General features: G+C 55.3%; 1 protein-coding gene and 1 pseudogene across 4 annotated transcripts in view; both read right to left on the bottom strand.

The window, feature by feature from the left end:
* Window positions 1-26,861, bottom strand: part of AGAP3 (ArfGAP with GTPase domain, ankyrin repeat and PH domain 3) — a 56,665-nt gene extending 29,804 nt beyond the window's left edge. For 2 of the 4 annotated variants that reach the window (XM_022577558.3, XM_022577549.3), the window contains exon 1: window positions 26,249-26,861. In XM_022577558.3, the coding sequence (XP_022433266.1) occupies window positions 26,249-26,573 (325 nt within the window). In that variant the 5' untranslated portion in view covers window positions 26,574-26,861. The remainder of the gene's footprint in view (window positions 1-26,248) is intronic. The other 2 variants (XM_022577597.3, XM_022577586.3) reach the window with 2 other exon arrangements.
* On the bottom strand, window positions 842-14,148 carry LOC149748339 (large ribosomal subunit protein P2-like; annotated as a pseudogene).
* Window positions 26,862-27,798: the final 937 nt, after the last annotated feature.

The raw sequence follows: 27,798 nt of genomic DNA on the forward strand, positions 1-27,798 counted from the left end.
TGGGAGTCAGTAAAAGCCTAAATTATGAGTCAGGAGTTATGCCGACTTCGGGCCTCAGTCTCCTTATCTGGAAAGTAGGGAGCCTCTACGAGGCAATCCTGTCTTAGCTTGGGAAACTCGCAAATCCGAGTTGCTGTATGTTTTAGTCAGCTCTTCTGTTAATGACCGAGGCCGTCTTCTTCCCTGGAGATTATAAAATCATCTGTAGTAGGTTAAGTGTTGTCCTGCCCAAGGGCAGCAGAAAATCGAAAGAGAACCTCTGGGACCTGGACCATACAGTTCTGGACGAGTGACTCACTTTTGAGCCCCTGACGTCTCCAGCCTCCACCCGCTGGCTGGTTCTCACCTCCTGTCCAGAGGCTGTGCAGAGGTGAAGCTTCAGACTGCAGTACGGGTTGGAGCCTGACGCTCAGCACTGATGCCCTGTGAATTTCACGTGTGTGGGCTGCAGCAGACACTCCGTAAATGCAGGGATGACTTCAGGACGGGGCAGGGGGCAGGTAGTTGCCGTGCTGTGCTCTCCACTGCAACGTAAACATCAGCCCTCTGCAAGGCGCTGGAGATGAGCCAGTTTACCATAATCCACAAGGACCCCAAGCAGATCAGGAGAAACCAGTTGAGGCAGGTGGTAAGGATGAGTGGGCTTGCCTTTCCTTTAAAGACGTGATACTCCCAGGTTTCCTCCACCCCCAGTCCAACCCAACTCCCAACGTTCCTGTCCCTCTCAGCTTTAGAATTCCAGGGTCCTGGTCAGAAGCAAAGTACAAGATAAAAGTGGCACATTCCTGAGGGGGCTGGGGTGGGGGAATGCCTGAGAAAGGCAGGGCCTCTCCATCCTAGGTGCTCCTGGGGAACCCAGAGCTGGAAACTCCCAAGTCCTGGGCTGGATCTCCCAGGCCTGGAGAGGCCCCGGGGCTGACTGCGTATTTTCCTGGGACTAGGTATTAACAACAATGAGGATGACTTCTTCCTCTCCGGGATGCACACCCCCACATAAGAGTCGCTCCTGCAGAAGAGCCTTTCCCAGGCTCCTTCAGGCGTGGAGACAGGAATGCAACCCAGGAATCCTGACTCACGTTCCCAAGTTTAAGTCTCCTACGCTGAACTTCCCTATCTTCGTATCTGTCCCTCTGTCCTCTCTCACACACGTAGGGGATTACCCCTCCCCCAGAGAAGAAGCCTGCTCATTCCAAACCCTCCCCCCAAGCCAATGAAAATGCAAGCACAGGACCGCAGCTATCAGAGACAAGTGGGGACTGAGGGGGGGACGGGGGACAAGGTGCCGAACAGGGGATGGGCTGCTTCAGAACCCAACTGGCTAGCCTCACGGGGCGAGGAGCAGGCTGGGATAGGAGAGTAAAAGGCCCCCAGTTACACACACACACACACACACACACACACACACACACACACGGGCTACAGGACATGCAGCAGTCCCCAGTCCAGGAGGTGAACAAACATGCCACATTCTCAGAGGACACACCAGCTCCTGACTCCCCTTGTACCTGCAGAATCGGTCCAGGCGAAATGCTCAGACTGGGTCAATCCCAAACCTGGGACAGCTTCCTCTTCCTCATGGGGCTGCCTCCTTCCTATTCCTGCTTCCTAGAACCTTTCCTGACTCAGGGAAACTAGACAGAGAAGGGCACCTGCCTGCACATAAATGTCCCAGGACATCAGCCGAAGACCCCAGAAAGGAGATCGGTGCAGGCACACACCTCTCTCCTTGTTGGTGTCACACACACACACACCCGCCCGGGTCAGGGACAAGGTCTCTGTGTTCCATCTGCAAGATTCTACTCCAGAGACATGTGACAAACAGCTTACTACTCAACACAGCCCAAAGGAAACTAGGACAATCCTAAAAAGCATCGGGCTGGGGCCACGTAAACCAGACAGAAATCCCATAAAACTAGCCCTCGTGTCAGTTCTCTGACTCTTAAGGTCATCAGAAACACCAGGCTGAACCTGTCGTGTAGGGGTGAGACCCCACAGAAGCTTCTGGGGGAATTAAAGATGCACTCTCTCACAAGCCTGCAGCGTGCATCCTGGGTGAGGATGGACACGCTTCCCTGGAGGCTGAGCACTGAGCACCCCCTTCTGTTCTGAGCGCAGGCAAATCAGAAGGAGAAGGGCCAACTCTAGAGCTGGCTGAGCTGGACTGGCTGCTCGGACCTGAGAGAGGAGGGCGCCTGCGTGTGCAGCTGTGGCCTGGGGCAGCAGGGGTGCACTGCTGAACCCAGGGTGTCTAGGGAGAAAGAGAAAGACCCCTGCATAAAAAAGGCATGAGCTGTGAGGCACTGCACAGAAGCGGTGCACTGGTGGGGGTTAAAAGAAGGGCGGCCTCCGGCCCAGGAATCCCACAGAACCTTGTACCTAGTCTCCCTCAAATATTTGCTGGGTGATCCATTGATAAGTGTCGAGGCGCGCCCAGCTGAGGCCACGCAGCAGCCGCAGAGAGCCTGTGGAGGTCCTTCTCAGAGCCCGGGAGGGGCTGGCTTTCTGCTGGAAGCCAAAGGCTGTGGCTTCCTCCCGCTGCCAGAGTGGTCCCAAGAGCTGCAGGGCCCTCCGACGCCGGTCGGCATCTTCTTGCCCACAAGGTGGCAGCAACACATCTTCCTGCAGCCAGGTGGCCTCCAGCTGTGCGGCGAGCAAGGAGGTAAGGACCCCAGCAGTGGCCCGGCGGTGAGTGGCCACGCGGGTTGGCCAAGCCCTTCGACCACGGAGCTGAGGGAGGCGACGAGTGTCACACCCGGAGGATCGCAAGGCCCGCGGGTCTCTAGCAAGCTCTGTCCTCTCTGCAGGTCACCGGGTTGGGGATTAGGGAGTCCGCGGAGACCCTGGGCTGCCCCCGCCAACGACCCGCCACTCGCACGGGCGGCCTGCAGGACCGGCCTCCTTACAAGTTTCAGGAGTTGTCCACGGCTGTTACAATATTCATCTAACACTCATCCCTCTCAGATATTTTTCTGGTGTGTTTAATGCTCCCCCGCTAGAACTCGGCAGGGCACGCAGGTGGTGTGCAATGATTCTGTGAATGAACGAGTGAATGAATGAATGAACGTGCATCTTTGCTGAGCATGAACTGTGCGCCCCAGCTAGTTGTAGCTCACGAGCTCTAGAGCACAGGCTCAGTAGTTGTGGCACACGGGCTTAGTTGCTCTGCGGCATTGGCAGGCGGATTCTTAACTACTGCGCCACCAGGGAAGCCCTCATCCGTCTTTAAAGGTTTTTCTCTTCCGTCAAAACTGAGCAACGGTCCAGCCAAATCCCATGAGCTAAAAATCTGCCTCTTCCAGTCCAACAGGCTTTGAAAATGCCTTCAGTCTGTGGATCTTCATTCCATATCAGCAGCATCAACAGGCTAATGAAAGTTTGCTTCATCTTTCTTACAGAAGTAAACTATTTTCATAAAGGGAAGACAACACAGTATTCAAATAATTGCGCTGTTTTTGCTCTAAGACGGAGGAGCTGTGCCCCCATCTGGGAACTCCAGTACAGATGCACAGGTTCTGGGTCTCAGGGAAAGGGGGACTGAGGGTCAGTGTACACTATTAAGAATAAAGACAGGTAGTTTGAGAGTCTAATGGACAAAAGTTTAAAAGCATCTGAATTCCAGGTGGGTGAGGGATGGATTGGGAGTTTGGGATTAGCAGATGCAAACTATTTATATAGAACAGATAAACAACGAGGTCCTACTGTAGAGCACAGGGAACTATAGTCAATATCCTGTGATAAACAATTGTAAAAGGAGGGACTTCCCTGGCGGTCCAGTGGTTAAGACTCCACGCGTCCACTGCAGGGGGCACGGATTGAATCCTTGGTCGGGGAACTAAGATCCCACATGCTGCTCAGCGTGGCCAAAATAATAATAATGTAAAAGAACATGCAAAAGAATATATGTACGTATGTAACTGAATCACCTTGCTGTACACCAGGAATCAACACAACATTGTAAATCAACTATACTTCAATAAAATAAAGTTTCAAATAAATAAATAAAAGTATCTGATTTCCCATTATCAATTTTGAAAGCAGGGCCTACACTGAGGCCCAGGGCTCTGCCCCACTGGCAAGGCCAAGCCTGCCCATTGCCCCCAGCATCCAACACACATGCCCAGGCCCCGGGAGGCCTCTGGATGGGCTCCCCATCAAAGGAAGCCACAGACCTCTCAGGCCAGACCCAGGTTGACACCAGCAGGGCCTGGACATGGAGGCTACCTCCCTCCCCGCCGCCAGCCCAGCGGGAGTCGTCGGTGAACACTCAGCTCAGGCCCGCTGCCACCACAAGCCCTCCTGGACGTCCCGGCCTCCTCTCACTGTCCCCAGTTCACCTCGTGTCTTCTGTAGATGCTAACATCTAATCTGCTCTCACCTCATGGGGGCCTGAGCTCCCGGGCACAGAAAGGTCACAGATACCTGCCCCTGTGGCTCAGAGCCAGACTCGGCCAGCCCTGGGGACAGCAGAGCCATTTTGGTGCCCTATACACCCAAGGCAGCAGCCACAGGGGATGGCACTGGTCACCCGATAATAATGGCCACTTACTGAACATGAGAGGCTCTACTCGGAGCACTTCACACACAAAAAACCATTTAACCCCTCTGAGAAAGGTACTGGTTTTCTTTTTTAAAGAAATATTTATTTATTGGCCACGTCTCGCGGCATGCGGGATCTTAGTTCCCCAACCAGGGATCAAACCCGTGCCCCCTGAAGTGGACGCTTGGAGTCCTAACCACTGGACCGCCAGAGAAGTCCTGAAAGGTACTGTTTTGTTTCTTTGTTTGTTTGGTTGGTTTTTTGGGAGCTGCGTTGGGTCTTCGTTGCTGCGCGTGGGATTTCTCTAGTGGTGGCAAGTGGGGGCTACTCTTCCTTGCGGTGCGCAGGCTTCTCATTGCTGCGGAGCACGGGCTCTAGGCACGCGGGCTTCAGTAGTTGTGGTACGTGAGCTCAGTAGTTGTGGCGCACGAGCTTAGTTGCTCCACAGCATGTGGGATCTTCGCGGACCAGGGCTCGAACCTGTGTCCCTTGCATTGGCGGCGGATTCTTAACCACTGTGCCACCAGGGAAGCCTGAAAGGTACTGTTAATCTCCCCATTTTACAGATGAGGACTCTGAGGCACAGCGGCCAAGTAACGTGCCTAAGGTGAGGGCTGGTAGGTGGCTGAAGCTGACCTTCCAACCTAGGCCACCTGTCTGGGCCCGAGCCCTGAGGCCTGCTGAGCCTGGTGAGATTTCTGCTGGCACACAAGTTCATCTTGCAGGCAGCACTCACCCGTCTTCCTTTCCTCCTGCCCTGGTACCCACATCGGGGCGGCCCAGCCTTGCCCTTCCCAGCAAGGGAACCTCCTGCCCAAAAGACTCCCCAAGGTTCCTCATCACCCACCTTCCAAACAAACTCCTGCCCCCAAATCCCACTCTCCCAGCCCTGAATCAGTACGAGGTTCACGAGCCAGCCCTGCTAGGCATGCATGGCATTCACAAAGGAGAAGCCACCTCGACAGGCAAAAGGGGCGCTGTCTGGGGCTGAGGGGCCCTCGGCACACCTCACGTTCACGCCATTAGACAGAGCCCAGAGCGGCCAGACCGGGCCTGAGGTCAGACCACCCTCCCGAAGTGAAGACACTTCCCTGGGCGACTGCCATCTTCCTGAGCCCTTCAGGTACCCAGCAACATGTGACAGTTAATTTCCTACTGTGAGACACACCTTTCCCACCTCCCCCCGCAGGGGGTCCACTGCCCAGCGCTGCCTGGGCCACACAAGGACTGGAGTGGGGTGGGGACAGCCCGATGGGGCCCCTGGGGGCACAGGGCTACCCCCGTCCCATGCAGCCGGTCCACCTGCACACACGTCTGCTCAGCACCAGCAAGCATTCCCAGTCCCACCAGCCCTCCCGCGTCACGGAGCGACTGGGAGTGGCAATCAGAGCTTTGGCACCTGGCAGTTGGGTTTCAGACTTTCCTCTTTTTTTTTTTTAATGTAAAAAGGGCTTTATTTGGAATTCCCTGGTGGTCCAGTGGTTAGGACTCTGCTCTTTCACTGCCGAGGGCCCGGGGGCCCGGGTTTGATCCCTGGTCAGGGAACTGAGATCCCGCAAGCCACGTGGCACAGCCAGAAAAAAAAGGTGGGGGAGGGTGCTTTTACTTGCAGGGGAGCAGGACTCTAGTGGCACAAGCCAAATGCCACGTCATCGTCTGACTCCTCGGCCTCCTCCCCCTTCTCATCTTTCTGCAGATCCTGGGGTGGAGACGGCCACAGCCCGGGCGGCGGGCGGGCCGGCCAACATGCCGATACCCCGGGCAATGACGCCCTCAATTGTTCTTTCCGTTCAGCTCACAGATGACCTTGTTGAGCCGGTCATCGTCCGCCTCAGTGCTGCGCTGTCCAGGATCTTCTTGATGTCCTTGGCGCTGGGGGAGGTGCTGTCCCCAGGGCGGCCGGCACGTAGGAGGCGACGCAGCGCATCTCTGCGGCGGCGAGAGGCCTTGCACGGGCGACCTCAGAGGCATCAGGGACCCAGTCTTTCGTCTTAATTCTACTCTCATCTGTCTGCAGCCTGAGGACTCACCACCCCACCGGCCCGTCAGCTCTCAGGCCTGGGCCCCCGGGCCACACCATCGCTGTGAAACAGCGTCAGGGAACCCTGGTGACCGCATGGGCGCTCAAGGGAGGCCACCCAGGAGGGAGCCCCGGAGGCCGCGTGGCCGACTGCAGCCTCCCCACGGCCCTCGGCTGCGAGATGAGACGGGCGCAGAGGCCAAGGCCGTGTGCAGAGCTGCCGTGCTTCGAACTTACGCCACAGGCAGAGCCGACCAGGAGCTCCCGGCAGAACCCCTGCGCAGAGAGCAAGAGTCCCCGGCCCGTCAGCAACAACTGGGCAGCGGGGACGACACGCAGGGCAGAGGTGGAGGGGTCCCTGCAAACCATCTTCACAAACGCCCGTCCACAGCCTGTAGACCCCACGCGGGCGGGTCTTCTCCACCTCCCCTCCCGGCACCTTCACCTGTGCTCCTCTGTGCAACGGCCTCACTCAGCCCACCTCCTCCCCGAGGCCTCAGACCTCAGCCGCCAGCCCTCGCCCCAACCTCGCCGAGCCCTGCACAACTTGGCCGGGCAGCCGGGGAAGCCCACCGGCCACGGAGTCTGCGTGGAGCTACGGCCGAGCCGCAGGGGAAGCTGTGCTGGACCCCGGGAGGCGGGGAGGCAGGACACGGTTTGCAACAAGGTTCCTGGATTTAAAGGATAGAGAGAGAAGATCGATAGATTCACTGCATAAAAATAAGGTCCTGAATGATTTTTTAAAAATTGTAAAAAAACCCACAAAAAAACCTAAGAGAATATAACTAAAGGGAAATCAACACCTGGACAAAAATGTGACTATGCTGATGGGTTAATATCACTAATACATGCAAAGCGCACAGATGTCGCTAAAAAAAATAAATAAAATCTTGACAAAGTAAAGAAAGTACAAACAGCCAATTCACGTGGAAATCACTCGCTCTCACTTGGGACTCAAAGAAACAGAAATTATAAATGAAGTTCCAGGGCTTCCCTGGTGGTGCAGTGGTTAAGAATCCGCCTGCCAGTTCAGGGGACACAGGTTCGAGCCCTGGTCCAGGAAGATCCCACATGCCACAGAGCAACTAAGCCTGTGCGCCGGAACGACTGAGCCTGCACTCTAGAGCCTTCGAGCCACAACTACTGAAGCCTGTGCCCTCTAGAGCCCACGTGCCACAACTACTGAGCCCGCGTGCTGCAACTATTGAAGACCACACGCCTAGAGCCCGTGCTCCGCAACAAGAGAAGCCACCGCAATAAGAAGCCCATGCACTGCAACGAAGAGTAGCCCCTGCTCGCCACAACTAGGAATGAAGACCCAACGCAGCCAAAAATAAATAAATAAAATTTAAAAAAAAGAATGAAGTTCCATTTCTCACCTACCAAAGCCTTAACATGACTTTTGTGTCCGTAAGGCCCAGTGCTGGCAAGCGTGCATGTGCCCAACCCCCCTCCCCAGCAGCTCAGCCCTTTGCCCCTCGTACTAAATTAGCCACAGGGACTCCAACAGAGACCGTCTGACATGGACACAAAGGTTTAGGCCCAAAGAAGTCCAGCACTTCCAAAAAAGTGAAATCAACCAGAGTGTCCACCAATACGGAAACAAGGGAGTAAGCGACAGTGTCTCCAGATGGTGCGACATCATGCAGCCACTTAAAATAACATCAGCAGGGGCTTCCCTGGCCGTCCAGTGGTGAAGCCTCCACCTCCCACTGCAGGGGCCACGGGTTCCATCCCCGGTCGGGGAACTAAGATCCCACATGCTGCACAGCACGGCCATAAATGAACAAATAAATAAGTAAATAATAAAATAACATCTGTAGAGACTTCTTTACTCAGCACAGCGGCAACACTTGTGATCATTTTTTTTAAAAAGCAAGATACAAAACTGTACAGAACATGGACCCAGGTAAAAAAACGCAGGGAAAAAGGAACATATCAAAAAAATAAATAAATAAATAAAATAAATAAATAAAAAAGGAAAAAAGGAACATATCAAAATGAGGACAGAGGCCAACTTGGCGGTTAGGACCTGCAGTGATTTTTTTCTGCCTCTTTCTACTTTTCTGCAAAATGTACATTTCACCCTGTTTCCTAAAATGTTTGTAGAGGATACACTACAAAGAAAACAGAAGAAACAGAAGAGTGTTTCACCTAGGGATGAGGGCTGGGTGAGGGAAGAAATGGCTCGCCAGAAAAACGCGTGGGTTTGCGCTCTCCCGGCTGAACCCTCGGCCCCCAAAGGCCCCCGAGCCTCCACACCTGCAGCGGCTCTGGGTCACCACACAGCCTGACTGGGGCTCACAACAGCTTTCCAACTCCAGCTCTGCGCGGGACACAAAAGAAGAAAGTGGGCTGGGACTAGTGTAATAAACATGCCCTTTGCCCTTCTTTTTAGAATTATATTTTACAGTATAAAAGCACATTCACAACACGCTGGGAAAGCTGCTTTTGATCCTCTGCCCCCTTCCCTTTCCTTCACACGGAAGCTTCCAGAATGAGTGTCCCCTCCCGTCCCCAAAGCCCCAATGCTAGGACTTGGACTTGGCGTTTCACCACAATGCCCGGCCTGGGAGCAAGGAGCGGCTGCTAATACAATATGCTGGCAGGCCTCCCCAGTCCCTGGGTACAGGCCTCACTCATCCATCATCCAGCCGTTGCCCTAGTGAGGGCCATTCGGGTTGCTTCCTTTTTTGTCTTTAAACCTCTACAAGCAAGGCTGTAATCAACACCTGTGTACCTATGTGTTTTCTTTCTTTTTCTTTTTTCATAAATTTATTTATTTATTTTTGGCTACGTTGGGTCTTCGTTGCTACGCGCGGGCTTCTCATTGTGGTGGCTTCTCTTGTTGCGGAGCACGGGCTCTAGGCGCGTGGGCTTCAGTAGTTGTGGCTCTCGGACCCTAGAGCGCAGGCTCAGTAGTTGTGGCGCACGGGCTGAGCTGCTCCATGGCATATGGGATCTTCCCGGACCAGGGCTCGAACCCGTGTCCCCTGCATTGGCAGGCAGATTCTTAACCACTGTGCCACCAGGGAAGTCCCACCTATGTGTTTTCTTTCCACAGGTTACATGCCCCAAAGTAGAAAAGTTGGGTTCAAAGAAAAACATGAATTTCTCATGTTCATGGATAATGCCTGATGACTTCTCCAAATAGGAGGCAGCAATTCATTGCCCCCCATTCCCCCACCAGCAACATACGGGAACACCCACTGCGCCACTCTCACCAGCATCGAGTCATCAGCTCACTTTCTGCTACTGAACGAGGAACCCAGTACCTTGCTCTTCAGATCTGTGTTTCCCTGATGAGTCTGAGGCTAAGCATCTTTTCATGGTCATCAACAATTTCCATTTCCTCTTCTCTGAATTGTCTGCCTGGTCCTATTCTTTGTCCACTTGTCTTTGGATTTTTTTGTTTTGTTTTGTTTTTTGCTTGCACCGGGTCTTAGTTGCGGCACACGGACTTCTTAGTTGCAGCATGCTAACTCTTCGTTGCGGCATGCATGCGGGATCTAGTTCCCCGACCAGGGATCGAACCCGGGCCCTCTGCATTGGGAGCATGGAGTCTTACCCACTGGACCACCAGGGAAGTCCCTGTCTTTGGGGTTTTAAAAACCTTTTTCTTAACAGTTTAGAGGAATTCTTTGTATAATAGGCATCTTAACCATTTATCTGGCATATGTACATGGCAAGCAAATTCTCCTACTCTATTCTACAAAAGTGTAATTAAATCTATTAATTTTATAATTGATTATAACATCTGAACAATAAGAACCACAACAAAAATCCATGAAACAAGAGTGTTCCTAAAAAAAGGCAAAGGGGGTGGGGGCAGCCTTCTTGACAGAAGAGTACCAGCTAAGACTTGCGGAAGGAATGTCCAGATGAGAAAATCACCACGTGGCAGCCCCAACAGAACAGATTCAGGCACGATCACTGAGGCACTGAAAACCACTGACTGAAAGTTGTGGGGAGCAGTTTACTTCCAAGGTGCAAAAGTCTCACCCTACAGATTACTGATGAATTACAAAGGGGGAGGCAATGGGCCTTCAGGATTAGGACATCTGGTAATTATGTCCTTAACATAACTAACAGCAGGGCCTGATGTGACACAATAGGAGGTATTCCCGTCAAAAGGGTTTAACCTGGATCTCATCAAGCCCCTGAGCTCGCTTCAGGACATAGGCAGCAGGCGGGATACAGGCACAAGTTAAATAACACCAAGCAGCCACAGCGCCCGAATCAGAGCGCAACCTGCTACAAGGAAACTGCCCCCAGACTCTTCAACAGTCTGTGTGATAAAGCGGTCAGAATGGCCATCATTAAAAAGTCTACAGGGCTTCCCTGGTGGCGCAGTGGTTGAGAATCCACCTGTCAACGCAGGGGACACGGGTTCGAGCCCTGATCTGGGAGGATCCCACGTGCCGCGGAGCAACTAAGCCCGTGCACCACAACTACTGAGCCCGTGCTCTAGAGCCGGTGAGCCACAACTACCGAGCCCACGTGCCACAACTACTGAAGCCCACGCACCTAGAGCCCGTACTCCCCCACAAGAGAAGCCACTGCAATGAGAAGCTCGCGCACCGCAACGAAAAGTAGGCCCCGCTTGCTGCAACTAGAGAAAGCCTGCGTGCAGCATCAAAGACCCAACACAGCCAAAAATAAATAAATAAATAAAGTTATATTAAAAAAGAGAAGTCTACAAATAATAAATGCTGGAGAGGGTGTGGAGAAAAGGGAACCCTCTTAACACTGTTGGTGGGAATGTAAGTTGGTGCAGCCACTATGGAAGACAGTATGGACGTTCCTTAAAAAACTACAAATAGAACTACCATATGACCCAGCAATCCCACTACTGGGCATGTACCCTGAGAAAACCATAATTCGAAAAGATACATGCACCCCAATGTTCAAAGCAGCACTATTCACAATAGCCAAGACATGGAAGCAACCTAAATGTCCATCGACAGAGGAATGGATAAAGATGTGGTATATATATACAATGGGATACTACTCAGCCATAAAAAAGAATGCTGGGGCAAAGTGAGAGTAGCATTGACATATATACACTACCAAATGTAAAATAGCTAGAGGGAAGCAGCCGCAGAGCACAGGGAGATCAGCTCGGTGCTTTGCGATGACCTAGAGGGGTGGGATAGGGAGGGTGGGAGGGAGGCTCAAGAGGGAGGGGACATGGGGATATATGTATGCATATGGCTAATTCACTTTGTTGTACAACAGAAACTAACACAGCATTGTGAAGCAATTATACTCCAATAAAGATGTACTAAAAAAAAAAAAAAAAAAAAAAAAAGAGGGGCTTCCCTGGTGGCGCAGTGGTTAAGAATCTGCCTGACAATGCAGGGGACACTGGTTCGAGCCCTGGTCCAGGAAGATCCCACATGCCACGGAGCAACTAAGCCCGTGCGCCACAGCTGCTGAGCCCATGTGCCACAAGTACTAGAGCCCACGCGCCTAGAGCCCATGCTCCGCAAAAAGAGAAGCCACCGCAATGAGAAGCCCACGCACCGCAATGAAGAGTAGCCCCCGCTCACCACAACTAGAGAAAGCCCGCGTGCAGCAACGAAGACCCAACACAGCCAAAAATAAATAAAATAAAATAATTTATAAAAAAAAAAGAATAAAATAATGCCATCGGCAGCAACATGGATGGACCTAGAGATTATCATACTAAGTGAAGTAAGTCAGAAAGAGAAAGACAAATGCCATATGATATCACTTATATGTGGAATCTAAAACATGACACAAACAAACTTATCTACGCAACAGAAACAGACTCATACACAGAGAACAGACTTGTGATTGCCAAGGAGGTGTGGGTGGGGGAGGGAGGGTTGGGAGTTTGGGATTAGTAGATGCAAACCATTATATATAGGATGGATAAACAACAAGGTCCTACTGTACAGCACAGGGAACTATATTCAATATCCTGGGATAAACCTAATGGAAAAGAATAAGAAAAAGAATATATTTATATATAACTGAGTCACTTTGCTGCAGAGCAGAAATTAACACAACATTGTAAATAAACTATACTTCAATAAATTTTTTTAAATATTAAAAAAAGAGTCTGTGTGATGGGGAAAAGCATCACGATGGATCCTGTGCCATCCTGATCCCATCCTGATTTGGAAAAACAAAGAGGTTATTATATAAGGCACGTGGGGGTTACTTGAGGACATTTGGTTATGGATGAGCTAGTCAACGACCGTTGAGAGTTCTCACTCATCTTTTTAGGTGTGACACTGGTACTACATTATGTAGAAGGGCTGTCTGTTCGTAGGAAATGCCTGCTGGAGTGCTTGGGGGGAAGCATCCACAACTACTGACCATCACCTCCACCAAAATATGTGTGTGTGAGAAACAGAGGGAAAGCAAATGGGGTAAATGTTAACTAAGAATCATTCAAGGTGGTCATTTTTCAAAACGAAAGGCTTGGGGAGGGCTTCCCTGGTGGTGCCGATGCAGGGGACACGGGTTCGTGCCCCGGTCCGGGAGGATCCCACATGCCACGGAGCGGCTGGGCCCGTGAGCCATGGCCACTAAGCCTGCACGTCCGGAGCCTGTGCTCCGCGGCGGGAGGGGCCGCGGCAGTGAGAGGCCCACGTACCGCAAAAAAAAAAAAAAAAAAAAAAAAAAGCCTTGGGGAAAAATCTGTCTGTCTTTCCCTCTATAAATTCTGGGTTTCCTGTCTGGCTTAAGGGGATACCTCTTATCCCAAGATTAGACAATACCCTTTTAACTTTCTTCTGTATTTTTAAGAGTTGTATCTTTTTCGTGGTGCAGCAGCGCACGCCGGCTCGGAACACAGACTCTGAGAATGGACTCCCCGGGTCCAGGTCCTGCCTCTGCCATTGTGAGGCGAGCAACCTTGGGCAAATTCCTTTACATCTCGGTGCGCCAGTCTCCTCATCTTCAAGATGGGGATGATAACAGCCCAGGAACGTCTCGAGAATTACAAGCAAGCACGGAGGGCAGAGCCTGGCACGTAAGCACTAACAGAAAGCTATTCTTTCGAGTTCTTTCTGAGATGCCAGATCTGATGCAGCCACCCTTCGTTCAGACCCTGCGGCTCCCTGGCACCTGAAGCAAGAGCTGTCAATCTTGCAATATCTGCAGCACAAACAAAGTGCTGGAGTGTGGGGTGGCGCATTTGAATAGTTTAAAAACACGCTACGCCAGCAATTTTCATAATAAAATCACGACTCTGGTAAAACAGCGTCTCGCGGTGCCTATCAAAGCAGCCAGGTAGGCCACAGGGCTCCCCCCACGTCCCTCCACGCTGGGTCACTCGGTAGAAACCCCATCGAGGCCCTGGCGTGTGGCACGCTCTTTGGGAAACACAATTTTTCTTCGGTGCCAACTCAGCATCACCCAGCCCATCCTCTCCTGCTTGGAGCAGAGGGACACCCCACTCAGCTCACTCCCAGCTGGGCTGCACCAGGCAGCACTGGGACCTGTACCCCCGCGTACCGCAGAAATCAATGTTCCCCTTGATTGAGTTCAGGGGGCGCCCTGGAAGGAAAGGCAGTGGCAATGCCCAAGGCACCCAGTTCAGAATTCCGAAGGGCCTCTCCCCTCCTCCCCCCACCCCACAGCTGCACACAGCTCCCTCCGCCTGGACCACCCAGCCCTCACTCTCCAGGACGGATTTTCTCTTGCAGACAGAGGGGAAGGACTCTCTCCTGTGCCCCCCAGGGACCCTGCCCCCTCAGTGGGTCTGTGTTAAGCTGTTTGGACTTGGGTCAGGGTCTCTGTATCTATGCCATTGGTGCCCCCAACGTGGACACAACTGACTGCCCTGGACCTGCATGGGGCCTGTTCTCCCTGCACCCATGGGAGAGACCCAGGTGGTGGCCGGTGTCCCTCCCTTGGCCTCACATCCACTGTTGCCAGGCGAGGGTCATACAGTTGGGGCAGAACGTGGCCGCCTCCTGGGGCCGCAACCCAGGGCAGCTTTCTCCCCGGGCAGGTCGCGGGCTTTAGGGCGACCAGTCAGAAGCACATGCCGGAAAGCAAGACACCTTGCTCTCGGGGACCTGGCAGCTCTGGCCCAGCTCTGAGCCCTGGAGGAAGAGGCCAGAGAACTCCACGCACCGCCCCTCCTCCTGGTCACCCCAGTGCCGGCGAGGCACAGGCTGGCGGCCCAGACTCTGTGGGGAGGCACAGGCCTCAGAGAAAGAAGTTAGGCCCCTCCACAGACGGCCCCCGCGCCACCCTGCTCTGGGGGCTGCAAAGCTCCACCTCAGGGGCCTCACAGCCCACAGGCCCCCTGCCCTTGGCTGCTCGGGGCCAGCGGGCTGGGAGGGGACCCCACGGGCAGCACCGTGGCCCTGGAGGGGACGGAACAGTGCGATACAGGCGAGGGCTCCCTGAGCCACCTCCAGGTCCAACAGGGCCCCTGGGCTGGGTACAGAGCAGGGAGGGCCCTTGGTCACTGGTACCTGCCAGGCTGGTACTGGGCTGGGGGCTCAGTGTCCAGGAGGAAAGAGCAGATGAGGACGACACCAGCTTGGGGCCAGCGGGGGGAGAGCACCCACTGCTCCAGGCCCCACGAGGGACCAGGCCAGGGGAGACTAGGGGCTGGGGAGGGACACCCAACAGACCAGGGCCTCGAACGGGAAAGGTGGGCGATGGAGCTGGACAGAGGCAGGTTTAGATCCCAGCTCTTCTCGCAGGTAAAGGAAAGTAATGGCCCTGGAGGGGCTGCCGTGCGCTAAGGGCCCACTGAGAGAAGCAAGGCCCAAGGGCCACAGCCAGCAGGGGATGGGGGATACCCAGGAAGGAGGTGAGAGCCTGTTAACACCATTTCAGGATGGCGTGTCCGCCCCCCGCCGAGAGTGACGGCCTGGGAGAGAATGAGAGCTCTGCAGGGTGATAGGCTCTGTCTTCTCTGGGTTGGCTGGAGGGGCCTCAGGACATCCCATCCAAGATGTCAGTCACCAAGGGCCTGCTAAAGGCAGAGAGCTGCCCAGCCCAGCCCATTGGCAGGTTCCCTGCTGGCTCCCCGGACAAAGGTTAACAAGAGGGGGCTGGTGAACTAGTACAACAGGATGCTCCTTCCTGGGCGGCCCCACAAGCATCTCATCTCCAAGCAGAGGGGGGAGGGGGAAGGTCTCCTTATTTCAGGGCCCGGAAGTGGACTGAGAGACAGAGCAAGGAAGCCAACCCAGGCTGCTGGCTGAGAGGGGCCTTATTCTGTGCCACGTGTTTTCAGAGAGTACGTGTACGTTTACGAACTTTGCGCTATTATATACACGTTACTCAGCGTAAAGACAAAACACAAACCAAAAAAAAAAAAAAGCTTACAAAAAACAGCTCCTGCCTAAGACACCAGGATGGCGTGAGGGGAATATTGTGACTTTGCTGGTGACATATCCTGGCACAACTGCTGTGGGTCACGGCTGAAGGGGACATGGCCGGGATCACCCGGCCGGCCTCTCCTGTGAGCTGGAAGGAGAGTACCACCGTGAAGTGCAAAGGCCCGGGGCCTCACCGCCCTGCTGCTCAGCATGACCTTGAATCCCTGGTAGGTGGCTTCCACCCTCTCTGGTCCGCAGAGCGAGGGCTGGGCTTACAGTCTGCATGGCTGGCCGGCCGGCCGGCCTACATAATCGGCACCCTATTCCCTAGTGGTCTGCACTTCACAATCCAGCACTTTAGTCCATCAAGCGTGAGGAGGATACGCAGAGGCCAGCCAGTCCACGGACTGTGCTGTTCACACGAGCTCTGCCCAGCAACAGGCTCGCTGTCTGGCACGTCCACTCCCGGTCGGGCCCACCGGCCCTTGCCCCCAAGCAGATGGAAGAGCCTTTCCCTGCCACCTCCCTTCCCCTCACCCTAATTCAGGATTATCCTCAGGCTGTGATGCAGAGAGGGTGGGCGGGGACGTAAGTAGGGCAGAGCGGCAGCCACATGGGATGAAACCGCCAAACCCAAGTGACGTGAGCCACGCTGGGGCCCGTGGGCAACCCATTCTCAACCAAGACGCTGAGTAACAAGAGCCTGGACGTGATACCCCCCCCCAACAGACACGTGCCCTCTCCTCCAGCTTCTTGCAAAAAAGCAGGGTCTGGGCTCACTCCCCACCTTCCGCCTTGAGCAAAACCGTGTGAACCTCGGTTCCAGAACTTGAGAACCCCTGGACGGGAACACGTTTCAGGGCCGAGCCCCCTCAGCGGTAGTTGTGCTTCCGGGTTTGAAGAAAATCCACGGCGACAAAAAACTACTGTGACTTCAGTAACACTTCTAAATAGATTTATCTGCCACCCATCACCACGGCCTGAGCAGGTACTCAGGAGTGTTTGTTGAATGACTGAATGAAAACGGCAGGATATACGTGAAAGGCACGTTACTTAAAAAATTTTAATATGATACTTTAGAAAGATGAATCCAAAAGGATATACTTCTGTATTCAATTTTTCCAACAAACAGGAATTCTTTTGTTACCTTATAGGCTAAAATTAGAGCTGTTCTTCCAATACCAGAGACACTGGCCACGCATGGCTCTTGAACGCTTGAAATGCGGCCAGTCCAAATGGAGAGGCACTGAGCGGGTGAAACACAGTTTGAAGACTTAGTTGAGAAAAGAATGTAAGATGTCTCATTAAAAATTGTTATATTAATTAATTAATTTATTTATTTATTTTATTTAATTTTTGGCTGTGTTGGGTCTTTGTTGCTGCGCGCAGGCTTTCTCTAGTTGCTGTGAGCGGGGGCCACTCTTCATTTGCAGTGCACAGGCTTTTCACTGCGGTGGCTTCTCTTGTTACGGAGCACGGGCTCTAGGTGCGCAGGCTTCGGTAGTTGTGGCTCGCGGGCTCCAGAGCACAGGCTCAGTAGTTGTGGCGCACGGGCTTAGCTGCTCCACGGCATGTGGGATCTTCCCAGACCAGGGATCAAACCAGGCGGATTCTTAACCACTGCGCCACCAGGGAAGCCCCGTTATATTAATTTGTTAATTGTACGTTGAAATGATAATATTTCAGATACAATGGGTTAAATAAAATGCATTATTAAAGATTTTTTTTTTTGCTTTCTTAATATGGCTACTTGAAAATTTAAATTTACACATGACTCACATGTGTAATTGGTGCTGAATTAGAGGAAATACTTTAATCGACGGGCAAGCAATTAGATGAAAGCAATGCTGGGTGCCTGTGTGACACGCTCCTTGTGACCAGCTGTGGTCCAGGGTCTGCTCCAATCAGCTGGAACGTCAGACAAGTCCGGACCTGGCAGCCCTCCCTGGGGCCTGCCAGGCTAAACCAACTTACCCCAAACTCTGCCCCGCCAGGTTCTCCCGTTCGCCCGCTCGGGTTCAGGGAGCATGACTGGGGAGCCACCGCTGCAGGTGCCATGAGGGACACTCCCTCCCTGAGTCCTCTCCGCAGCCCTGCAAAGGCTGGAGCCACTGTGAACACTTCCGAGGGGCCGGGGCTGGTCTAAAAGCTTTGCACGCGTTAACATACTTCACTGTCACACCTACACAATGAGATGGGTGCTTGTTAAGCTCATATTAGCAACAAGGAAGCCAAGACACAGAAAGGTTACGGAACTCACCCAACAAGGAAGCCAAGACACAGAAAGGTTACACCACTACTAAGTGTTAGAAATGTACGTCTAGGCAGCCTGGCTCCAGAGCCGGACGTACCCACTACCCTGTACAGACTGTGACAGAGAAGGAATGACACCAGGCTCCATTCTACCACATCATCCAACCTAAAACAGTCTAGAAGAGTCTAGAAGCAATAACCAAGACGAGTGGGGCTTCAGAGGGACCGAAAGCCACCAAATCATCACAGTGCTTCTTAGCAAAGGGCCTTCATCTAGGGCCTGTTTAACCAAAAAAGTTCTCTGGGCAGGGAAGTGCATCTGCCCCTCCCTGGAAGACACCACACACAGAGGAGGAGCCGGGAGCTCCCACCAGGAGCAGAGCAGGAGCCCCGAGTGGGGTCCAGCTCTCCCGGCCTCCCAGCCCTGCCACACACACAGACCCACAGACACACACGGAGAGGCCATGACTGGGCTCGAATCCCACTCTACCAGCTTGGGATCCAGGTTCGCAAGCCAACAAAGCATCAAATTAAAAGGCAAAAGAGAAACTGCTGTGGGCGGGTGCACCAACAGTGGCAAGGAGGGGTGCTGACAAACAAGAAAGAGAAAGAAAAGACACACTATAAACAGGCACGACAACAGTAGAGGCATATACATCCCTCTGGGACCATGTGCTGTAGGCTCACTCACCTCGGTGCCCAGGGCCCCGGGAGGGCCAGAGTGCCGCTAGAGAGATCCAGACCCCAGCTCCCCTCCAGCAAACGGCAATGTATGCTTCATCTATGTTTGCATATTAAAACTGTCCTACACAGGGGCTTCCCCGGCAGTCCAGTGGTCAAGACGCTGCGCTTCCACTGTAGGGGGTGTGGGTTCGATCCCTGGTGGGGGAAGTAAGATCCCACATGCCGCACAGCCAAAAAAAAACAAAAGCAAAACTATCTTACACATATTAAGAAAAAGAGTAACAAACCACGAGGAAGATGAATAAAGGATATGACGGGAATTCAACAAAATACAACAACCAAAAACATTATGTTTCCTGTTGACTCTCACTAGTAATCGGATACACACAAGATAAAACAACAACAAAAATCATTTCATCATTTCTCTTCACCTTTCCAGTGGACAGGGTGGGCAGGGAAAAGGCAGTCTCTGCCCCAGGGAAACGGGAAGGGCCTTCCTGCAGGGCAGTGTGGCGCACAGAGAAAGGTCGTGCGTGCCCGACGGCCTCACTGTTTTCTTCCACTTGGGAATTTGTCCAAAGGAAGTAATCAGACAAGTGTGAAAAGATCTAGGTACCAGGAGACTTGGATCAACTGCACGCAGCCCCTCAGCTCACCACGAGCACGCACTGGGTGCTCGCTCTGTACCAGGCACCGCTGACGGCACCTGCCGCACCTAACTCCATCACACTGTCACTACCCCTCCTCCTTACCTGAGGAAACTCAGGAACAGAGGCGATGACCAGCTCCTGGAGGGCTCCCGGGCAGCGCGTGTCATAGGCTGCACACAAGAAGGCAGCCTCAGAACCTCCCACTGAATGGAGTCTGCCCTCCCTGGACCAGGGACCCAAGACTGAGATGGTCCAAATGCTCGAGGGCGGGTCACAGCGAGCTGCGCAGATGAAACCAGAACTGGGCTCTGGGAGAACAGGCCGGGGGAATTGGGGGCGCCTTTATGACTTGCCCAAGTTCTCACAGCCAGTCGGCGGCAGAACAGGAATGAGAGCCCAGGTATCCCAACTGCCCCGCAGGGAGCTGCCAGACGGGTGCATGAACGCAGATGCCTTTCTTGAAACTGTGACTCTGGTTCCCCTTCTCCCAGTGGAGTATTTCCCACAGAAGTCCCACTTTCGCTGTGAAACGCCAAGAGTGTCGTCAATCATAGAGCAGTAGACAGTAGATATATATAGGAGAGAAAGCAGATGGGAAAGACACCCATCAGACAGACAGACAACAGCAGGTACCTCGGAGAGGGGTGGGGGGCACACACATTTCTTCGACTTCCTTTCCACATTTGAATGTGTTATAACCAGCGTGCATTATTTTTGTCATTTAAACATACATTTAGGGGCTTCCCTGGTGGCGCAGTGGTTAAGAATCCGCCTGCCAATGCAGGTGACACGGGTTCGAGCCCTGGTCTGGGAAGATCCCACATGCCACGGAGCAACTAAGCCCATGCGCCACAACTACTGAGCCTGCGCTCCAGAGCCTGTGAGCCACAACTACTGAGCCTGCGCTCTAGAGCCCGCGAGCCACAACTACTTAAGCCCGCGCACCACAACTACTGAAGCCCGTGCACCTAGAGCCTGTGCTCCACAAGAGAAGCCACCGCAATGAGAAGCCCGCGCACCACAACGAAGAGTAGTCCCCGCTCACCGCAGCTAGAGAAAGCCCACGCACAGCAATGAAGACCCAACGGAGCCAAAAATTAATTAATTAATAAAAAAATACGTTTTTAAAAAAATAAATAAACATATACTTAAATTTTTTAAATGTTCAAATATTTTGGAGTGTTTCTTGACCAAGCGTCCTTCTCCTACGCACAACATCCATGCTGCTCATAGAAGGGAGAGCCCGCCTCCAAGAGCCACCATTCAGTTGGGGATTCAAGACACTCAGAAGAAAACCATGGCAGGAAAGAAGAGCTCAGGGTCACCCTTAAGTGATACTCTAAAAGCTTCCAAAAGTTCAACTCAAGGTCAAAACCTTGCCTGAGAGGCACCCAGAAGGGCTGACTGGGTGTCCAGCCTGGCCCAGCAAAGCTCAGTCGGCCCATCCATGTGAGGGGAAGAGCACCAGGCCTGGAGGTGGAAAACCAGGCAGAGTCCCCGGCTGTGCCGCTCCTGTGCGGCCTTGGGAAGTGACTCCATCTCAGTCCTAGGAGATCTCATTTGCAAAATGGAGATGATACCTGCATACCGGAGAAGACTGCAAAGGATTGCAGAGGCCTCGTGACCATCTCCAGCAAGCAGGTGAGGAATGTTAACTGGTGGAACACTGCACAGCCCATGGTCCCCATCCTCAAAGCAGGAGATCCTGGTCACCTCCCCTTCCCGCTTCCATAACCCTAGAGCTCAGCTCCATGCACCAAAATTAGCTGCCCCTCACCCCTGGCCTGCGTGGTGGAAGTTGGCTAGGCGTCAGGAGGAATGCTCTCCGGTTCAACTAATCTCGAGTTACCTGCATATTAAGAAGAGAATGGGGGCAAGCCAAAGGGTCCTAAGTGGGTGTTCAGGAGATGCTGAGCGGAGACACAGGAGTTCTCAGGGCCCCGGGCCTGCCTCCCCCAAGCTAGGGCCTCCTTCCCCCTCCATTCCTGAGGTTCTGAGGCCAGAGGCCCGCTGACAGCTGCTAGGGAGGGCTCACAGTCAAATGTACGGCGTGGACACTAAGAGCTCTTTAATCCACCTCTGCTGCCTGCTCTCCCTGTGGCCTTACTCCCTCTGATCCAGCCGGCACTGCACAGAGAGTAAGTTCTCAAATGCAACCGGCTCTCAAATACGACCTGCCGGTTGGCTTCTACTTCAACCCTCTCGTGACAGCCCATCTCCTGCAGGCTTAAGGGTCACCCTCGTATGGTCTTCCAGAACAAGGTGAGGTGTAAATGAATTAATACAGGATAAAGCATTCAAAACTCCCGAACCAGGGTCCTCCTGCCTGTCCCCCGTGGACTCAAGGCTCCAGGCACGCAGACCAGCCTGCTGTTCCTTGAACCCCTACCCTTGCCACCTTTGCCAACCTGTTCCCTCTGCGTGGAGCATCTCTCAGACCCTGCGCCTGGCACACACATTCAGTTAAAGAAATAACTGGTAGAGGAAAGTTAGGGTATGTGCCAGCCACAGGGTGTTGACAAGCGAGGACCGTCTTATCTATACGGTGTCTTCCACCTGGCAGAGAGCTGGAGTGCAGTGAAGGAGGACTGAATGGGGGGTGGGGAGGCTGCATCTCAAGGCTGCCCAAGTTCCTGCAGGCTTGGGGTCTTGACAAGGCTTCCCCAGTCTCTCATCTCCGCCCTGCTTTTCTTAAAACCCGGCCTTTATTCCTGCCACTCCCAATCCCCCCTCTGGCACCGCCTACTCGCTGATCCATTCACCTTCAGGGTCTAGAGCGCTGGCTCAGCCCCTTCTCTCCCCTCCTGCTCTCCACTGTGCTAGATGCAACTGGACCACACAGTAGGAGCTAAATAAATGTATCTGGAACAAATGCAGCTTTCCCAGGCCACTGGCACCCACACTGATATCCTCTTTTTCAGAACTCCTAGAGCTCTTCTGTGCAAAGTCCTAAATAACCAGTCCCCCACCAGGCACTCATTCTCCAAACCAGCTAATTACCAGAAGGGGCCGGGGAAGTTACAAATGCAGATCCCTGGGCCGCCATCCCGAACCCACGGAATCAAATCCCTTGGAGGGAGCCTCAGAAATGCAGACTCGAGCAAGTCCCACAGGTGAGAATTAGCAGCAGGTTGGGGGATGCCCACCCCGAGGAGCAGGCAGAAGGGAATCAGCTCAGGAGAGGGCTTCTCTGTCTCCAAAACGTACACCATTCTGCTCTCTGCATCAGAGCGCTGTTGCTGGGATCTAGTCACAGCACACAGACGAAACAGGGGACAAACTCTAGAGCCCTGGGCAGGCCTGCAGGGAAGGCTACGGATGCCGAGGCTGCCCCCTCCGACTGCCCCGCCCACAGCTCCGGACCCCCTTGTCTCTTCAGCCTAATTTTGAACCAGACAGGAAAACCCGCACCTCTTTTTAACTGAGTCCTTTCAGAATGTTACCAAGCCTGGAGCCCACAGAGGCAGGCAGACGGTGCCTCTCCAAGGAATTTCACTGCTTAAAAACCCCTGGGGGAAAACCAAGGGCCACGGGAACAAGTCACCCAGTTGACAAAGCCGGGTTCCTGCCACAGCAGTAGCCTCCCGGGGCCACAGTCCGCTTCCAGGCCCTCCATGCGGGCCTCCCCTTGGGCAGACCTCCCCAGGTTCACATCGACTCAGGGACAAGCCTGCCTTTCCAGGCCACCTGCTGGGACCCCAAGGGCTGCTTCTCCCAACACCTCATCCTGGCTTCCGGCTCACTTGGCCCAGCACCCCTGTGTTCTGTAGGCCCAGGCTGTCCCCCATCTGGACCAAGGCCTGGTTCCTTCGTGTCCTCTTTCTAGGACATAGCCAGGACACCTGAGCAAGCCCCGGGAGCACCCCTCGCTGCAGGTCCCTCGCTTCTCTGAGCCTCGGTGTACCCACCAGGGAGGTGAGAGTGGCTCAAGGGCTCCGCACGCAGTAGGCTGTCTATCCCTCCGTCCCAGCTCCTGGTGACATTCCGCTCGTTCCTTAAGACCGTAGGGTGGACAGGTTTTCTCTTTCCTTGGCCTTTGGTGGGAAAAGGAACTCCCTCCCTCCAGATCCTGTCCTGAAACACAGGAAAGCTCAAAGTTCCTCTGCTTCTTCCTGCCCTGGCCACGGGGTGAGAGGGGCTGACAGAAGCAGACAGAGAGAATACAGGAGGGCAAGGTGCCACCACGCTTCCTCAGTCCCAAATGCATCCCGACCGCATCTCCGCAGTCACCTTCAAAGCTCAAACGCACCCTTCACTAAAGTATTACTGAATGAGGCTTCTTACACACAAGGAAAATGTCATCCCTTTCCCCTAAGAGGCTCACCCCTAGTAAACACAGGATCAGCCTCCCAGGCGATGAATGTGTTTATGTAACAGTCTCGACCCAAGTCCGCTGGGCCCTGGCAGGGGCCTCGGTCAGGCTCAGAGAGTGAGCAGGGAAACGCCCGCCAGAGAAGCTGCTGCCCTCCCTCCACAGAGAAAGAAGGTGCCGACGCTGCTTTGCAGGACAGCGGCAATATGGTTTGGCAGATGGGGAGAGGAAGGATATACGGCAGAAATTGGAGAAGGAGTTTTCTGGGGTTTTTTTTTTTTTTTTTTTTTGATGCCTGCCTACAGCAGAAAAGCTGGGGCGACAGGAGTGGGAAAGCAAGGGTGAGGTGGGTAATAAAGATGGGTTCCAAGAGAGAGGCTGGAAAAAAAAAAGGGGAGAAGAAGAAAGAGGTGGGAGGCCTTGCCAAGAAAGAGCAGGGAAGTAGGGACCAGGAGAGCTGGGAACGGATGTGTGAGGAGCAGCTGGGCCCTGGTGACAATGAAACATTGGGTCCCAGGATCCGCAATGGTGATACCAAGCTTCCAGGCTAAGCAGACGGAATGTGGGGTACTTCCAAACCGCAATGGGGAAGCTGGTCACGGGGGAGGGCTCTAAGAGGGGAAATTCCGCCTATCATGTTGAATTCAAGATGGGGGTGAAAACCCAAGTGTGTCCTAGGAACTCTGGCCTTCACGGAAGATGCCGGGCCAGAGACCTCCTGAGCTCGGGGGGCGGGGGTACTGTTAAGGAAGCGGGAGTTAGACGTGGAATCCGGCCAATCCTGCCTCTCCCTGCTCTGGACGCCATCCCTCACCCCTCCTGGGGCTGTCCCACCCCCTCCAAAAGGGGCTGGGAGGGGTGGGGGAGGCATCTTGGTGCTGATCAGGAACTTACTTCCTCTGGGGAAACAGGGAAGCTGCAGGGAATGGCATTTCTTCCCCCCACCCCCCACCCCTTCAGATCTAGGAGGAAATATTGGTCATCTCCTCTCTTTGGGGCCCCTGGCTCACACAAATGCCATCTCCTGGTCCCCAGCCACACCGATGATTCAGGCCATTTACTCAGATCCATGCTAATGAGTTTTTTTCTGTCACCTAATTAGTTCACAGTGAACTCAGCCTTCAGAGGAAAGAGATGTGATGCGAGAGAGCTGGGAAAAGGACAGAAAGAAGGCAGACGGGAATGCTACAAGAAAAGGGCAGGACCCCAGCTCTAAATGGGATCCCCTACCCCCAAAAGACCAACTATGCCTTCCTCAGCCACGGGGACCTCTGAAAGCAGAAACGGGGTATTCAGGTGAAGGACACCCCCAAGAGCCTCACACAATGAGAGAAAGATGGGAGTGTGGCCCTAACTCTGAGGCCCAAGTACTGGACAGGGCCCTGCCCACAACTCCAAGTCATCAGCAAAAGGCCTTGCACTCTGCCTGCATTTCCGAACCCACCACCTGCTGGTGGGCGTCCCCCTGCAAATGGAGCCGGAGGAGGAAGCAGATGGCCCAGGGCCAGGCCCATCTGCCCCACATGCGTTCAAAGGTCACCACGCCGCTGGGGCGCCTGCCGGTGCTGCCCGTCCCCACCACACCCGGGGTCGTGGTACATCTGCCAGCAGCGTGCACCCACTTCCTCTGCCCCTCAGTAGCCGAAGTCCAGGGCCCAAGAGCCTAGAGAAAGGAGCGCTGGGCAGCTCAGTGGCCCGGGGTTCTAGTCCCCGACGCCTGGCGCTGTGTCCCTGGAGGTCGGTCAGCGCCCACCAGCCCCGAGCCCGCCTCTCGAGCGGCTCCCTGGAGAGCAGCGGCGGGTGCCCGGCGTGCGGGGGACCCAGCGAAGGCGCCAGTGGCCCGGCCGGGTCTTTCCACGCGGCCCCGGCGCCCAAGCCCCGCGCCAGGCCTGGCCCGCGCCCGCCGGGCCGCGGCAGCGTGGAGGGTGTGCGTCGGAAGAGCGAGCCTCGGCGAGCGCCACCCTCCGGGACCCGCGGGCGCTGGGCCCGGGAATGCTGCCATCCACTAACGGGAGGCTCCGATCCACCGCTCCGCTGCGGGCAGGGCCGGGACAGCGGCTGAGACGCCTCTCCGGCAGCGGCCCCACCTCCCGGCCCGCCGAGGCCCTCCGCCGCGCCCACCCTACCCGGCCATGCCTGACCAGACCTGACCTCTGGACCCCGGAACCTCTGTGGTTCCGAGCGCACCCATCCCCGGAGCGACACCACCCTCACGCCCTGGAGCACTAAGATCAGAAAACCTGTCCCCTGGCACGGGACCTGCCCCCAGCCCCAAAGTGTTCCCGGACGAGAAATGGCGAAGCCTGGCCGCCGGCTATGCAGCGCCAGCGATCAGCAAACGGCGTGGCCCGGACCTCAGGCGCGCGAGGACCCCCAACGGGGAGAGCGTGGCCGGAACGGGCCAGCAAAGGCCCCGGCCGGCGCCGGAGAAGCCACCGCGCCCCAGCTCCCGCAGCCCCCGGCTCAGCTCACCCTCGATGGAAATGACGTGCTCCCGGATCTGGTTCTGCAGCGCCAGGTCCTCGATGCGCTCGATCAGGTCGTAGATGGCGTAGATATTGGGATGCACGGACTCGAAGCGCTGGATCTCGGCCCGGATGGCCGCCGAGTTGGAGAGCGCGAACTGCTGGGGAGGCCCGCCGGCCAGCTGCTGCGAGGGGCCGCCGCCGCCCCCGGCCCCCGGCCCTGCGCCGCCGAACTGCCCGCCGCCCCCCGCGCCGCCGCCGCCGCCGCCCCCCGGCGCCGCCAGGCTCGGCTGCTGCTGCGGGCTCTGCCCCCCGCCCGCCTGGAAGTTCATGGTTCCGGAGCCGCGGGGCCCGAGGCGGGCCCGGCCGGATCCCTGGGCGGCGCGGCGGCAGCGGCAGCGGCGGCGGGCGGGCGGGCGCGCGGGGCTGGCGGGGCCGGGACTAAGGAGCCGGCGGCGCGGGGCTAGTGCATGGGGCCGGGGGCCGGGGGCCGGGGGCCGAGGCCGGGAGGCGCCGCCGCGCACGCTGTGGCCACCGCTGCCGGGCGCTTCCCGGCGCCGCGATCCCGCCGCCTGGGAGCAGCCTCCAGCGGCAACAACAACGGGACCGGGAGCGCGCGGCCCGGGCCCTCCCCCCGCGTCATGCGCACGCACCGCCGCCCCCGCCGGCTCCAGCACACGCAGCCCGAGCCCCCCTCCCCGCCGCCCCCGCCCCCGCCCCTCCTGCGCGCGGGCCCCAGCGCCCCCGCCCCTCGCTTTGCTCGCTGGCTCTGCAGCCTCCACCCCCGAGCCGCGCGCTCCAGCCCCAGCGGCCGGGCCCCTCCCACCCAGCTTCGGCCCTTCCGCCTCCTCTCCAGGCCCCACCTACACCCGCCGCGAGGGCCCCTCGCTTCGAGAGGACAGCTGCGCTGCCCCCCTCCCGGCCCCGGCTGTCGCTTTCGCCTCCCTGCGCTGGTCTGGGTGGGGTGTCCGATCTCTGGGCAGCGCCCGCACAGTGCCCTGCGCCCGAGGGTACTGATGAACGCGGCTGATTGGCCGAGGAGGGTCGCCAGGCCAGGCCCAGTTGCGCCTCCCTTACATCGCCCTGCCTTCAGTGCGGCACAGGCTCCCCTGTCCCAGGGCCCTGAGGTCAACCCTAGAGACCACGCCGACCCAGGGTTCTCTCTCAGGCCCTGCCTGGGCTCTCCATTGCCGGCTGCAGCACCTAGGCTGGAAATCTGGATTCCCGGATTCTATTTCCAGTTCTTCCTGAGGAGAGCTTCATCTGCGGGGCCCTTGGAAATGACACTTTAAACAACAACGTCCCCACACTTATCTTCCAGCCTCTCCAAAAAGACACCCACTGCCGGACCGGGAGAGGACCAGTGAACACAGCTGGACCCCACTGAAAGGGGGAAGGAAGAAGAGAAAGGAATCAAATATTATGCCTTCTTTCCCACTCACCCCATTCAAGACACGCACCAGAGTCCACATGACTGTCTCAATTTTCTTTGTCCTCTCTCCCTTGTCTATACTGTGTTCCTGTCCACTCCTGGGGCCAGGGAGTTGCCTCAACGTC

Source organism: Delphinapterus leucas, chromosome 9, assembly GCF_059928025.1.
Source record: "Delphinapterus leucas isolate spDelLeu-1000000601 "Yukka" chromosome 9, BTC_Dleu_Yukka2, whole genome shotgun sequence".
Taxonomy (NCBI): domain Eukaryota; kingdom Metazoa; phylum Chordata; class Mammalia; order Artiodactyla; family Monodontidae; genus Delphinapterus; species Delphinapterus leucas.